The sequence below is a fragment of the Haliotis cracherodii genome, unplaced genomic scaffold (assembly GCF_022045235.1).
Source record: "Haliotis cracherodii isolate W230 unplaced genomic scaffold, xgHalCrac1.p SCAF_1, whole genome shotgun sequence".
In the NCBI taxonomy this organism is placed as follows: domain Eukaryota; kingdom Metazoa; phylum Mollusca; class Gastropoda; order Lepetellida; family Haliotidae; genus Haliotis; species Haliotis cracherodii.
Window position 1 is genome coordinate 34,355,518 of NW_027266264.1, and position 16,134 is coordinate 34,371,651.

The following is a 16,134-nucleotide window of genomic DNA, read 5'->3' on the forward strand; positions in this document are numbered from 1 at the left end:
CATACCTCTGGAGACCTTTCAGTAAGGAACTTGATCTGAAGTGGACTCAAGAGCTGTTTAAGGTGGTTAGACGATACAAGAGACAAGAGATAGCACAGTATAAGATCAAAGACTTTCATGATAAACTGATAGAAGGTACTTTTTATGTCAACGAGTTACAAAAGGTGGAGAAAAAGGAAAATGTCTTGTGGCAGGTAGAGAAGATTTTAAAGAGAAAACGTGTGAAAGGGAAGACCTACCTGTTAGTGAGGTGGTTGGGCTGGCCGAGTTCCTTCGATTCTTATGTGGAGGAAAGTGAACTGAAACATATCTGATGGAAAGGTACATATTTCTCAAAAGCTCAGACTCCAAACAATCTTATTTTACCGAGAATACGCCTTATCATTTTCGTGTCAAACTAAATCAAAGGTTGAATTTAGATGGATTCTGGGTTGTGTCTTTAACGGAGATTAATTTTGGTAAACTTGACATCACCCACATGAATGATCCATATGTGGACGTGTTATGCAATCTGTGTGATAGTTCTTTGGCAGGTGAACAGCAGTTGCCTTTATTGAGACGGCTTGATCTCAGGCAAGGTCCTTACTATAGCTTTGCCTATGAATACAATATTCCGATTAAAGTCAAAGAATCTCCACACATAGAGGTGCGTATAAAGGCCAGTAACGGCATGTCACCCTCATTTCTAAAGGAAGTGACATATGTGACACTGCACTTGAGACGGTATCCCTTCGTTGATTAACCATGGAGTCCACACATTTGTATGTCCCTGATTATGTCAAATGGACCCACTATTTCAAGAAACACATGAAAGGAACATCTGCCTTAGTGAATGGTAAACCACAGGTGAAAGTGATCCCGACACGTCTTCAAGTGAAGACTGAAGAACCAAAGATCAAACTGGAAGTAACATCAGAGACGCAGAATATTGTTGAGAGAGCCAATGCCAAAGAAAAGCGTCAGAAATCTTTAAAACGAGCTGCAGGTGGCCAAATCACCACTTCAAAGAAGATCCGTCAGACAGATAACATTCCATCAAAGACCGCTAAGGTTCTCCAGTGTACCCCTGTTCGAGAAAACGACGTTTTCAGTTAATCATGTCACTGTTGAATGATAAAGACTTTGAGGAACTGATACCACCCTCTCTCAATCTGTTTATTTTACCACCATACCAGACCAGCATCCATCAACATTATTTTGATGAAGTGCGACCGCTCAGTCAAATCAATGATTCTTCACCGTTGGAATTTCAAGTAACGAATGCTGGAAGTGAGTACATTGACCTGAACCGTACCCGCCTACATGTGAAGCTCAAGGTGAAACATGCAGATGGCACTGATCTTGATGCCAAGGAACATATTGTCCCTGTCAACTTGTTTCTGCAGGCCCTCTTTTCTCAGGTGTCAGTGTATCTGCAGAATCAGTTGGTATCTTCTACAAACAACCATTATGCTTACAAGAGCATGATGAAAACTCTACTCAACTATGGAACAGAAGCTAAAACTTCACAGCTGTCATCTCAACTCTTCTACAAAGATGTGTCTGAATCCAACAATGATGTGGAATCGACTGATCCCTACACTGGTCTCAATACAGGAGTGCAATCTCGTGGCGGCTTCATTAATGATAGTAAAGTCTTGACCATGTCGGGACCATTGTATGAAGATATCTTTCACATGAACAGGCATTTAGTCAATGGAGTGAATTTGACAGTGAAGCTGTACCGCTCCCCGCCCCAGTTCTGTTTTATGAGTGGCAAAACAGGTCAAGATTACAAGGTGGAAATTCTGGATACCTACCTGAAGGTGTGTAAACTGAAAGTCAATCCAGCTCTTATGTTGGCACACAACACCTTGTTTCAAGACAGCAATGCTCTGTATCCTTACACCAAAAGCGAGGTCAAGGTGACAAGCATCCCCACCACTCAACTGACACATACCATTGACAATCTGTCGAATCCTATTGCTAATCGTTACATTGTAGGCTTTGTACTCAGCAACAGCTTGAATGGATCTTACACTGGTAACCCCTACAACTTCCAATCTAGTATGGTGAAAAACATCAGCCTGTACATCAATGGTGCCAGTGTCCCTGGACGTCCCATGCAGGCAGATGATGTTGAGTCCTATGTGCAGATGTTCGATGGGATGTGTCTGTGGAAAGAAAATACAGGAAACGGAATCACTCGGAGCGATTTTTTGCTTGGGAGTGCCCTGTTCGTCTTCGATATTGATAAAGTATGCAGTGAATCCGACTATCTGAATCTGTTGAAATCCGGTAGCACCCGACTAGAAATCGAGTTCAAAAACGCCCTCACTGAAACACTCAGTTGTGTTGTTCTGAGTGAAAGAAATTCCCTCATTGAAATTGACAAGACCAGGAACGTGTTTGTGAAGTAAAAAACATGAAAGCCTCTGACCTTGCATGTGCTATTCAAAGTGACTCCATCTTAAAGTACCAGGTCTTAGGTGTGTTTGCCAAAGATACTTTACCTGTGCTAACTAGAGTCATGCTTGCACGTGGAGTGGGTCTCATTGTCAATACTGAACCATCTGGAAGACTGGGTCGTCACTGGGTGGCTATGTACATCAAAGGAAATACAGGGGAACTGTTTGACAGTCTGGGTGAGCCAGTGAATTCCGTTTTTGACTTGTACTTAAAAACCTATGTCAATCAATACCAGCACAACAGAAGACAGTTACAGTCCTCATTGTCCAACCTTTGTGGTCATTATTGTTTATATTATTTGTTGTATAAATGCAAAACAGAACTTACCCTTCAAACCCTTGTGCAGATATTTGATGTGCAAGTCCGTTTTAACAATGATGAGCATGTGTCAAAGTTTATCTGTAATTATTTTAGATATTGTTTGTTATCTTGTCATACCTGTGTCATGTAACATACTACTGTACTTGTGTAACCCATTACAAAAATGAAATAAAAAGAAATTAGTGTAGTCATTCGAGTTTGTTCTATAAATATAAGTAACTCAGCTGTATTGTCACAGTTGAATTATTGTGCTCAGAGTGAGATCATGGAACGTAAGTGTCTCTTACCAATACAAACACCTACCACCATATCTGTGATTGATGGATCTTCCTCAGGGAAAACAGTTTGGGTGAAAAGGTTGTTAGAGCAGGCTAATCTGATGTTTGACAAACCTCCCAACCTTATTGTGTACTGCTATGCTGTATGGCAAGACATCTACAGTGACATGCGGCAAAACATTTCTAACATTCTTTTTATGGATTCCCTTCCAACTGAGAATGAATTGAAAATGTGGTCTGAGCAATCTGAAAAGAACATGGTGTTGGTCATGGATGACATGATGATGGATATATGTAAAAGTCCACTGATGTTAAATCTCTACACTACACTGTCTCATCATTGGGGAATCAGTGTTATAAATATTCAACAGTCTGCTTATCCCAAGGGGGATTGTAACCAAACTATTTCCTTGAATACACACTACTTCATTTTGCTATCTAACCCACGTTCTGCACATGAATATAAAATCTTGGCATCTCAAATATTTCCAGGTCAAGCCAAATATTTTACTGAATCATTTCGTGATGCAGTGGAGGGAAAGAAATTTCAATATTTAATGATTGATGTATCACCCTATTCCGATCCTCAGTATGGGCGTCTGCGCAGTGGTGTCTTTCCAGATGAAGTATGTATTGTGTACCAACCTAAATAAAAGCTACTGCTGAAAGTTATACCCACCAGTTGCCTGTCTTACCAATGAACAGATCAGTTGCTTACTGAGATCATCATGGATGTTTGCGGACGATTTGAAGATATTGCTAACGATTGTTCAGTGATTTCAACCAATGCTGAAGTGTATGGACATAGCTTTTGTCAGAGATTAAAGTCCTTCGCCAGTTGGCCCGTGCAAATGAAACAGTCTCTGAAAACTATGGCACAAGCAGGATTCATTTACACGGGTCAATCAGATAAAGTCTACTGTTTCATGTGTCGATTGCGTGTACATAAATGGATGCCAGAAGATGAACCACTAACTGAACATTTCAGGTTATCACCTCAGTGTAGTTACATAAACATGATAGCTTCTAATACTGAATGAGAGACATTGGCTATGGTGTATGAGGAATATTAGGGTCTATGCATACATATATAAAAGTCACAATAACCTAGTCGAATCATTTCACATTGTGATCTCCTCACTTCAATATGGGTGATTTACTGGAAAAACATCTGTCTTTTCTTCAGACACTACTGCAGGCTAATGTGAAGCAGAGAAAAGCTTTACTTCAATATGTGTCATGTGAACAAATGCATGCTATAAATAGCATGATGTTAAACATTTTGAAAGGGAATATTCCACTCTCACTGATGGATAAAACTCGCTTGCACCGTCATAGGTTTCACATTAGAACATTGGCTGCCAAAGAAGGTTTTCCCAATCGGATTAAAAAGGAGGTGTTGATAAGACATCATTCCATCTTGCCTATTTGCATTGCTGCACTGTTAGATTACCTACATCATGAGCAGACCTATGGTTCTCCTGAACAGGAACACATACCAGCGTCTGATAGACAACCAGGAAAAGGAGAAGACAGTGACACAGGAACAACAGATAATGACAGTGACTCCAGATCAGGAGACGAGTCCTCTGAGACTGAATGAGACCCCTGAAGAAATCACCCATGATGAAGCACAGATTAAAGCGAATACAAACTTGATTCTGGATCTACTTCTTAAGGATGTGTCATTAACTAAAACGATTGGCAAACTTGCCAAACTATGGTACTTTATCAGGGATCAGATCAGAAATGCTCACTTCGGACTGAATGATCAGTTAGAAATTGTGTTAGATAATGAGAATGTGTGGATCGGAACTAACGTTATTGACCTCATTCGTTTTACTGTGATGCATCGTGGGGCTGTTCCTTCAGGCTACCGTGACTTTCTCAAACTTTTAAAAATGCTCCATGTACCAAAGCGGCTTTTGTATAAACCAGATGTCAAGAAAAAGAACGACAAAAGAAAAAAGGCAAAATCATCTTTATATCTAAAACGACAAGCACAACATGGTGTACCCGGTGCTAACACTACTGCAAAATTAAGAAGACTAGAGTCTTTCTAACTGTACAAGCACATTGAATTCATGACATGTATTCTATGTAACTTTCTGATTGTAAAGCAATAAAATAATGCTAACACATGCGACTTTTAGTTATTATTATCTTCCATGTTCATGAGGACTCTGAGCTGCATCTCAAGTCTTTCTTTTCTGTCATTGCAGAAGAAATGTCTGTGCATATAATCCGAGTCATTGTAACGCACAGCGTGCTGGTCCTGAAACTCTAGCCCAAGGCTTACCCTCTGTTGCTTGGCTTTTTCCAAGATGGTATGAAGGGGCAGCTCATTCACTGCACGATCAAAGTATTGAGTAATACACTCGTCACTGTTCATCATGAGACACTGGTGATGAACTTGCGATGGATGATTAACTTCACATCCATAACAATTATCACAACATAACTTCCGAACAAGTCTCTGGAGTTCATCGAGATAGTGAGTCTCCAAGACGCCTATGAAAAGTCGTTTGTTTCGTCGCAACTGTGAGCGATTGGTTATTTGTCTCCTGTTGATGTGAATTTCACGCACAGTTACTGAATAGTTGGGTGTTTGACGATTCTGGTCTTGATGGAACATTCTTCTTGCACGCTGTAAACCTGCCTGCATGGCATCCTCATGGCTTCTTCGGAAGCTTCTGCCTTCATAATACACTATGTCATTGCCGCCGTTTTGTCTTAACTGGTAAATGAATCCAGTGGTACTCATGTTGCTGTAATCATAAAGATAATTAAATGAGTGAAACACTTTAAGTGTGATGATAACAGCAATTATTACTATTGATATTAGAATTATTATTGTTAAATTAAAATGGATAACATTCAGTACAAAAGGAGGAGGGTACCTGTATCAATCACCCATCTCTGAAATGTGGAACTTGAACAGCATTACCACATACTCTTAGACTGGTGAATACCCATAGGGTAAACTATATATACCATCCTCTAGTACATAACGTTTATCATCTAAGGGGGATAATGCTATTTTGCTCAATGACTCAGTGTATAAAGTGTTATTGTGACAGCGAATGAGTGAATAGGAACAATAAAAAGGTTTCCTCTCCAGGAGACTGTCTTTGTATTTCTTATGGGTCAATTGCTTAGCAATGACAGATTTCTTTATTCCTTTAGCTGTCTTTTGGTTTGATACAGTGTTCTCATCTGATTGTATCAAAAAGGAATACATTTTGCTTTTCAACCCTACAAACTCTAAAATGATCTTTCCTGCAGCTTCATCCTTCATCTTTCCTGTGACTTTTTTGTTTTCATTCGAATACAATCCTTTAGGATCGTTCTGATCATAATTGGAAGTATCAAACAAATGCAGATTTTGCTTCATGAATATGTAGGGATCAAGCAAAGTCTCATGTGGAGGGGCATGAATGTGCAAAAAGAGACTGTCTGTGTCTGTCATGAGTAAGTCCAATCGTTCTGGTCCATATTGCCGTTGCATGATGTCATAATAGAAAGAAAGGATTTGAAATTTGGCTATATCCAAAATACTGAAACCAACAGCGATAGGTTGATCTAAAAGGACAGACACTTGCTCCATTTCCACGGACACAACATCTTCTGAAAACACTTTCACCTGCTTGAAATTGGTTTTAGCTACATAACTGCGAAATTGCTGTCTTTGAGTCACTAAGTGCACGGATTTCCGCTTGCGTTGATTCATACAGAACCTGCCAAACACACAATTATTCATAAGTTTATATCGGTCCTTGTCACAGGCATCAGTTGCGTGTTTGCATCTTTCCAAATTTAACTGAACATAGGGTTTCAACCAGGGACCTTGCTTGAACTTTAACACTCTATGAATGTGTTGGAGGACTAGCCCATGTCTCAAATACAGTTGCAAAGTTTTGAAATGAACCACATAGTTCAAGCGATCTTTTAAAGTAGCAAACAATTTCTTGCCTGAGGGTTTTTGACACTGGGACGTATAGAACTGGCTGAGTAACTCTTTGTGATAAGGTGAAAAGTCCTCAAAGGGAATGTTGTCATGGGTAGGAGCCATGGGGAAAGCAGCATGAAGTTTGTGTTAATGTTTAGGATAGTGCAAGTCCACTTCCAAAATGTAACCTGTATCCCCTTGGGTATCTATTGTAACCCAATCAATAGTTTCATAATCTTGCGCTGACATGAACTGATAGTTACCAATAGGCAGGGGTTCAAGCATAACTCCAGAATAAAGACTGTTAAAGTCCATGTACAGAAGCACCGAGGCTTCTTTTTCTGGGTTATAATTAGTCATGTATTCATTGTTGCTTTCGGCAAATTTCTCACCGATGACGGACACACCACCCCAAATGGAATTTTCCACAAAATTGTAACTATCTACATCAATGAAGAGATCAAGCTTGACCCCGGTGCCTGTCAGTGCTGCATCAATACAAAACCCAGGCATGGAATAGTAGTGACAGATGTCAAGTCCATAATCTGCTAAACATCCAGTTCTGAATGTTTCGACAATATCAGCCAACAACAGTGTGTCTACAACCACATACAACCGGGTAAAGTCAGACATTGTGTTGCATGCGAATGTATGCCACAATTCATGGGCAAAGTCATAGTCTTCATCAGTAATGCCTTCATCACTCAAGGAACTGTAGAAGGATTCTTTAGGTGGCAACTGTGTGTCATTTAATTTTTCCCATGAATCCATGTACTCATAAGGAAAAGGAAGCTTTCGTGTCATTATACCAACATGCTGCGGGAACTGCTCTTTCAAGAAAACAAATGTGTTTAATCCTTTATTCATCTGATTCTTAGTCAGAGCATCTAAAGAGCTTTGCAAAAATTTGCAAGAATCTAGGAAGACCAGATCATTGTCCACAGTAAAAGACAGAAACTGTTCAGAATTATGGGGTATGATCTGAATACTTCTCTCTCCAAATTCACGCGCTGCTTCAAGAATAAGATGCGTATCATAACGCTCTGAATTGTGCAACATCAGATACACTTTCTTTTGCAACTGGAAATTTAGGTTACACTTGTTGTGTAATACTTGTCTAAAAGCACCACTGAGATGGTCATGATCTAACACCCTATCTTTCCCTAACTCTTTTCCACATAATCCACACTGAGTTGTGTTTGCTATGGTTGCCCTATCCTGATGAGATAATTGCATGGGAACAGCATTGGCAAAGATCTGCTTAATTTCATCATATTCTCTTAAAATGTCTTGAATAAAGTGTTCTGCTGCATCTGAACCTACATAGGTTTGAACAGATTTCGAATACCGCTGCTCTGAACAAATAACTTTGTAAGCATAGGCACAAGGAACATGTCTGTTCAAACGCGATGCATGATTTTCGACCGGCAACAGCAAACTTTCAAAATCGGCCACAATAAGAAATTTAGCTCTTTCTGTTTTAGCTTCAGATCGTAATCCAAACTGATAGACTGCTTTCTCAGGTTTAGGCATATTGACACGTTGAGCCTTAACAAAACAATACCCCTTGTGCTTATTCAACCTTTCTTGTGAGCTGTATGTCCACAAACATTTTCTGCAAATATAATACTGGTTACTACGTTTTTTCTCAGTGTTTTTGACAAAAATTTTCAACTTAGTGATCAAACAAAAATGGGTGTCTGCTTTCGTTTCTACATCCATAAGTTCATGACCCTCTAAGCCTAAGAATCCATCGAAATCTTCGGGCTCGTTCTCTTGTGAAAGCATCAACAAATCAATTTGACTGTCTGGTTCTATGTTGGATACATTGCTTATGTAAAGTGGATAGAGAGTCTTATCTTCGAAGCCATACACATTGATACTCAACTGATTGACTTGTTCAAATCGTGGGATTTGTTTGAGTGTCATCGGAAAAGTAAACCCATCCAAATTCAATCTGTTCACAAAAGGTTGATAATGCTTCACCCGTGTTGGATGATGCGGAGCGGGAAACAGTTTGGCTAAAATGCTATAGATAAAACACATCTCATCATTGTTTTCTACATTCACAACTCTTTTAGTTTTGTATGCAATTTCTTTGGGAAGAGGGATGTATGTACCGCCTTTAAAAGGTTTAAATTTAACGATGATCACTTTCATCATTGCAATGTCTACCACGTTTAAATTAGAATGCTCACCCTGATAATTATCTAGTGAACGCAATATCTTGTGCATGGCTTCAAGGTATTGATCAGTCAAATTGGTTCCTTGTGTAGCTATAACCATTGTGCTTCGAAAGTAGGCCTCATGAATATTAGCTGTTTCATCTTCAGTAGGTTTAACCATTCTGATGTGAAGACATATCCCCATTTCACTGACTGTTTCTCTCTGAGTTCTGTCTTGATCACATCAATAATGACAGCTTGTTCATTCACCATAAAATGTAAAGCATCTGTAGCACCCTGCCCTTTAAACTCATACTCTCTCACATCTCCCCCTAAAGATTCGCTGGTACATGGGCGAGCATGATCAGAAGTGTCACCAACAGGTTCAGGATTGTAAGGAGTACCCGGTGGGAAGGGAATGGGAGGCAAAGAAGGGTTGGATGGTTGTGCAGATACTGTAGCCGTTTTTTTCCTACTTAACTTGCCTTTGCTACCACCCCACATATCATGTCCTGTTCTATTCTTATGCAGTCGCAAAGCTTTTGAAGTTGGAAACATTGTCTGACAAGACTGACAGGTTACATCATTTTGTGAAATCTCGTTTATGAAGTAGGGATTGGGATAAGAAGGTGAAACATCAGGGGAGGGGATGGGCGGTGGAGGGGGGTAGGAGGAAGGAATGGGAGGTGGTGATGAGGTGGAAGGAGAATCATATTGCGAAGTCGTGTTTAGACAATGTGGTAAGTGTGATTGAAAAGCAAGTTCATGGGTAAAGTGTTGAAAACACAGTGAACATTGGCAAACCAAAGGATTGACTACTTTTTGACAGCTTTTCACATGACGTTTTAAACTATCTTTTCTGGAAAAATATTTTCTACAATACTGACATGAAAATTGTCCCCCAACTTTCCCACATATTTGTTGATGCCTTGTTAAATTTCTTTTATAACCAAAACAAGTGTGACAATTTTCACAGTAGGAGTCTCTACTCGTGGTGTACATAGTCATAAAATAGGTATTCACCAACTAAGTGTGTATGAGTTGGCAGTTACCTGAAAACAAACAAAACGAACATCAACTAAGCATTAGACTAAAATGGTTACTAACAGTTTTAAGTATTATATCGTGATAATAAGTTTTAAATAATACGTCAAGTGTATAAGTTTTAAATAATCTAACAAATGTATAAGTGTAAGTATGCAGTAAAAGTGGAGTACTTGCTCTTTTGCTGGAGATTCCTATCCTAAGGATTCGTGTTTCCTGTAGACTTTTGGTTGATGTCGCCTTGGCAATTTCTCAGACGAAAATGGTGAAAAATATAAAAGTGGATGGACTTCTTATTCCAAACTATACATTTTGGAGCTCTATAGAAATATTAGTTCAAACTTAAGTGCAAACAGCTGCACACAATGAACATGAGTGGTTTGGCTGCTATTTCAAAACAGTTTCAGGTTGCTTCAAGACAGATGTATCAAGCGGGGTGTATAATAGGGTAGGACTAAGAACTGCTGAATCACCTTGACCGAGTACACAAGCTATACAAAAAAATTTTGATATATATAATCAGGAGAAGCATTTTCATAAGCCAGCTCGGCTTGTTTGCTAAATACTGTTATGAACAATTGATGGAATAAATATGATTAAACCAAATATGAACTGAGCGAATGGTTAATTCAAAACGGAATATATGGAGGAAATGATTAATGACACAGTGTTGAACAGTCAAAAGGTAAGTTCACTTTATTTTCATTATTACTATTACATCAATAAGTTACATGTCACAAAGCAGAAAACACACGAATTACACATCTGCTGATGGGTATAATGTATACTTTCTACTCAAGTTCTAACATAATAACGAAAACAAGTAACAGCGATATTATCTAGTCTAAAAGCAACATTTAACCCTTAGTGTTACGTTAGCACACTGAAACAGATAAAAAGTTAAAGAGTGATAGAAATGTTAATAGATAAAGGTTAATGAATGCCGCTATGAACAATAACATAATATTTTAACACTTATTGAAACGTGAATGAAGTAGAGAAAAATGTTTATAAATGAATTGACACCGGTGAAAGGGTTAACAGGTTCAGCGGTCAAAACCCACACACGAATAGATTTACTCTTGCGTGTAAAGAGTGGGGTGAGAGAGAGCTACCTCTAGTGTATTGATACTAATGTGCGGTGGTGACATAGTTACATGTTTGAACAGAGCGAATATATACAGAGCCAGCCTTACTGCTGGTCTCCTTTAGCAAAATTTGCTTCTATTGTGTGAAAGGTATTGACTGCCCTCTGTGGTATGCTCCACAAGAATGCTTTTGTTTGTTTCATTACTCTACGCTCCTTTAACACTTAGTGAAACGTGAATGAAGTAGAGAAAAATGTTTATAAGTGAATTGACGTCGGTGGGAGGGTTAACAGGTTCAGCGGCTAAAACCCACACACGAATAGATTTACTCTTGCGTATAAAGAGTGGGTGAGAGAGAGCTACCTCTAGTGTATTGATACTAATGAGCGGTGACATAGTTACATGTTTGAACAGAGCGAATATATACAGAGCCAGCCTTACTGCTGGTCTCCTTTAGCAAAATTTGCTTCTATTGTGTGAAAGGTATTGACTGCCCTCTGCGGTATGCTCCACAAGAATGCTTTTATTTGTTTCTTTACTCTACGCTCCACAGGAATGCTTTTGTTTGTTTCTTTACTCTACGCTCCACAGAAATGCTTTTGTTAGAAAAATTCCATGCTCCACAGGAATTTGTTGAAATTCTATGCTCCACAGGAATGCTTTTGTTGGTGCTCCACGCTCCACAGGAATGCTTTTGTCCGGAAGGTATTACTTTCTCTCTACTAATGGCTAGAGACTGAGTGGAGTTTATGCTGATGTCTACAGTATTTATATCACGGTGTGTCAGCTTAATATAGGAGAAAGTCCTGAAGTCCTGGCACACCTAAGGGACGCAACTCCGCACCAGGAATTTCGGAGCCCCAGACGACATGACCATTGTGTCCCTCGGTGACAACACTGATTTGAGCAGTGACAAAGTGACACACTGAAACATCACTATAAATCAAACAATAGGCCAAGAGCACGGTTACCCCACGACATTTATATCATCTGAATGAGTATAGACTGAGGTGCCCGCCCTCAATTCCTCTACAGTCTATTGTGACCTTTGACAACCATTGTTGTAAGACGATTAAAGAATCAGGAATGTTTTACCTTCGTGCTATTAGTTAAATAACTGAACATCTGAATTCCTTGACTTCCCAGTATCTTGTGAAACACACTGAAAAACAATTAAGTTCACTTTTTCGGAATGTTCAAGAATTGTCAACCACAATGACAGCTTCACGCAGCACCAAGTATTTCGGCCATCTTTTCAACAACATCGGCGACTTCTGACACATTGCCTTTGACATCGCTGAGATTCTTCAAAACATCCTTAATGTCGACAGCCAAGCTGATACCGGCTGCTGCAACGCCAGCAGATTTTATCAGCTTACCAGCCTTTACCTTCCGTAGGGCAGAGATCCCTAGCCCGAACTTAGCGATGTGATGGATACCAACCTCTTCAGGCTTAAGGCCAATGGCCATCCACTGTCTGGAACATCTCTATATTTTTGGTTCCGCCTTAAGGCCTCTATTAAGCACTGTGTTTCTTCTTTCAGCGGGTCTAAAATACCCTGAACCTCCTTAATACGTTTTTTCATCTCCTGAAAAGTAATTCATATGTTTTGGATTAAAAAATATTCATTTACTTTATGAAAATAGTATTGAGAGTAATTGTAAACATTTAACAAGTTGTTAAAAACCTAAGCTGCCAAGATAAATAGTTCCTATAAAAAGCAATTGTACTTATTTATCATTGTCCTATATTGAGTAGTTAAATCAGGAGATCTAGAGATCCTACCTGCAAACCCATGGCGAATCCGGGTTAGAACAGGTCCCATCAAACTATGCTTCTCGTACGAGGCGACTATGGTATTTAGTTGCGTGACAGTATGACATGATATATACGAGTTTGAAATATAGCCGAGTGTAAGACAACGAACACGTGCCTGATTACGACCTCATCAAATATAGCCGAGTGTAAAACAACGAACACGTGCCTGATTACGACCTCATCAAATGGAATTTCAAAGTTATGAAAGTGTTGATAAAACTACACACCAAAACACTAATGTTCACTTATTCCAGCTATATAACGGCGGTCTGTGTAAATAATCGAGTCTGGACCAGACAATCCAGTGATTGGGATCGATGGCATGCATCAGTCAAGTCAGCGAGCCTGACCACCCGATCCCGTTAGCCGCCTCTATAAAACCACTTCAAACTAAACATAACGTAGACGCAGAATAAAATTATTGAGAATATCAAGTGTGTGTGCTTGTTCTGTGTCCGAAGTACTGACCTCAGATTCAAACCAGGACACTGCCATTTCTCCGGCACTACTGGCGATTCCAGCTGTGGCTCCGACAGCTATAAGTACCGTGGACAATCCACCCGTGACAAAACCCATAGCTGTCCCGACCAGAGCCATCCCTGAACCAAACGCCCCTGTGCTCGCAAAGGTTGCCTTGGCAATATTGGCATCCCTTTGTTGATCTCGTATGAACTCTGACAATGACTGGAGTTTCGCGGCAGCAGATCTTTGTACTTCCACGCACTGTGTTGTTTGGTCTCCTATCAGGGTAGAAGCTGAAACAAGTACATCATTTGGTATAGGTATTTTGTTCCTATGCGAATTCTATGTTTACAGACAGAGACATCCTTTAGGATTTGGGCGAAATAGCTACGATTGTGAATCTGAAATTATGCGTGTCCTCCTCCAAGTTACAGTGTAATGTTTTCACGAATTATTTACATGCTACAACACAGAGTGCAAATTGTTCATGCGTCGGTGACGTGAAGCATTCCACATCGACACTATGTTGACCGATGAGCGCTATGCTTTCAGTTCCCATAGTGTTAAAATATCCAGATCACAGTGATACGTCTGATTCGAAGTTATTTTAAAGCACAGACAAGTCATTTTATCGCTAGATGTGGGCGGGAGCGGACAGGGACGCAACTAATAAAATAGCTATGTATTGGTAATATAGTTTCAAATTGAAAGATGGTCAGGATGTGGCTGAAATAAAGGAATGAATTTAAGTAGTGAGAAACAATACATATTCACCTGAATTGCCCATTGCTATGCGATTTCAATCGTCAAAGCCGAACTATCTGTGTTCACAACATGAATATTACGCTGTGATTTGAACTTTCACTTTCGGACATTAACATAGAGATAACGTAATCTCTTCTCTGTAACGCCGTTGCGTACATGTATAGTTAATATTACTTCAATAGGTTCCGGGTGTATGTTTTCCGCGTTGTTAGTTACACTATGTATTGTATATGTCCACTTGGAACCTTGTGCCGTCTTTCACTCGCTGTGATTTGAATAGGAAGTGAAACTGTGACGGGCAGATATTTACTTTTTCATAATTATATAAACGTTTATTACCTGTTCATTTTGTTCCCGGATCGATTCGATGAAGCTAAAAATATATTTTACGAAACAATAAAGTTTTTCACTTCTTCAATAATCTCTGAACGCTGTTGCTATTACACTGTAAACGTGTCTTCACAATACTGGTGGTATTTCAGGTGACCCTCATGGCCGACGCATTTAAAATATTGATTTGTTTACAGGCCGCCGTCGTGTGGAAGGAGTACTGCTGCGTGCCGCCAGACAACAATATATTTATACAATGTATTTATGGTATTTTTTGCCTTCTCAATAACTGTACATATATAACTGTTGCTGAGCTAAGTCGCTTTCGTATTTGCTCTGATTTAATTTATCAGTGATCTTTGGGCTTAGTTGGTTCTTTTATTGATATTTTTATTTTCTGTTGGTACAATTAGTTGTTTGTAATAAACATGTGAACCTATTACCACGTTTTCATTATTACCTTATTCTTGTTTAATGACAAGCATATCTCCGTGACATGCCATCACTGATCTTCAGCGGTCCATTCATAATTCACCGACGTCTTTCATTATTTTTATTCGTGAATTTTATTAATGAGCAAAATATACTTGAGTAATAAATCATTCTTAAGTACTACACTCGTTGTCATTAGTTACTCTTTTTGTAAAAAGTTTCTCAGTTTGTTTTTTCTCGATTTGTTTTGAATACACACATTGTAATAAAAACGGTTTCTGAAGGGGATTCGGTCAGATATCTATAGTGTGGGTTTTTTGTAAATTCAGACAGACATATAATTGATTCAATAGCAAGCCACAGGCCCATAATACATTAATATGGCATAGCAGATAACGATGCTTGATTAAAGTATACATTAACAATTTCATTATAAAAATGGTATTGACATAATGTGTTTCCTAATTTGTAGGCTTTTGCTAAGAGCACGCCCATATTATAAAGAATAAATTTATCATGTTTGCATTAGCAGTGCGAAATTCATCAGAGTTAGAGGGTCAATGTAATATGATGAGAGGTACTTTTTTAGTTTAAACAAATTTTATTCAGACTGAAATGGATTGGGAACAAGTTATCCAACTTAGGACTCCCTCTCCATGGTATTTAGAAAAGCTTGTACAGTAAATCATATACAGGGAAACCAGAAAAGAAGATTAGTGTATAGCTAACAAAAGAAATGTTCAAAAGAGAAACTAGTATATTTACATTAAAGTGTTATCCAAATCTCTTTGTATGACTTATAAACCTTTTTGGCATGTTGTTCACATATAAACATCACATGGTATTCATCTTCATCTTGATTTACAGTTTTACGGAAAACGCAGAGTCCTTCATTATGAGGAATGTAACTGTCTTCCAAGCTCACTGACGTTCCGCACAGATTAAACTGCATTCGAAGAATGCCAGTGTTGATACAGTTTGCTGAAATATAAAGTTATCATCGCTGATTTCTTGTTGTATCAAGACCAGACGG

General features: G+C 39.0%; 1 protein-coding gene and 1 pseudogene across 1 annotated transcript; one reads left to right on the plus strand and one right to left on the minus strand.

Moving 5' to 3' along the window:
* Positions 1-1,097: 1,097 nt before the first annotated feature.
* Positions 1,098-2,399, plus strand: LOC139455478 (uncharacterized protein F54H12.2-like). Its single transcript, XM_071237032.1, has one exon. It carries the CDS (start codon positions 1,098-1,100, stop codon positions 2,397-2,399), a length of 1,302 nt encoding a protein of 433 aa, XP_071093133.1.
* Positions 2,400-12,328: 9,929 nt separating this feature from the next.
* LOC139463859 (uncharacterized) lies at positions 12,329-14,437 on the minus strand (annotated as a pseudogene).
* Between the last annotated feature and the right edge of the window lie 1,697 nt (positions 14,438-16,134).

Bases quoted from the DNA above. Each gene is read 5' to 3' on its own strand.
- LOC139455478 (XM_071237032.1), top strand. From the start codon at position 1,098: ATGTCACTGTTGAATGATAAAGACTTTGAGGAACTGATACCACCCTCT.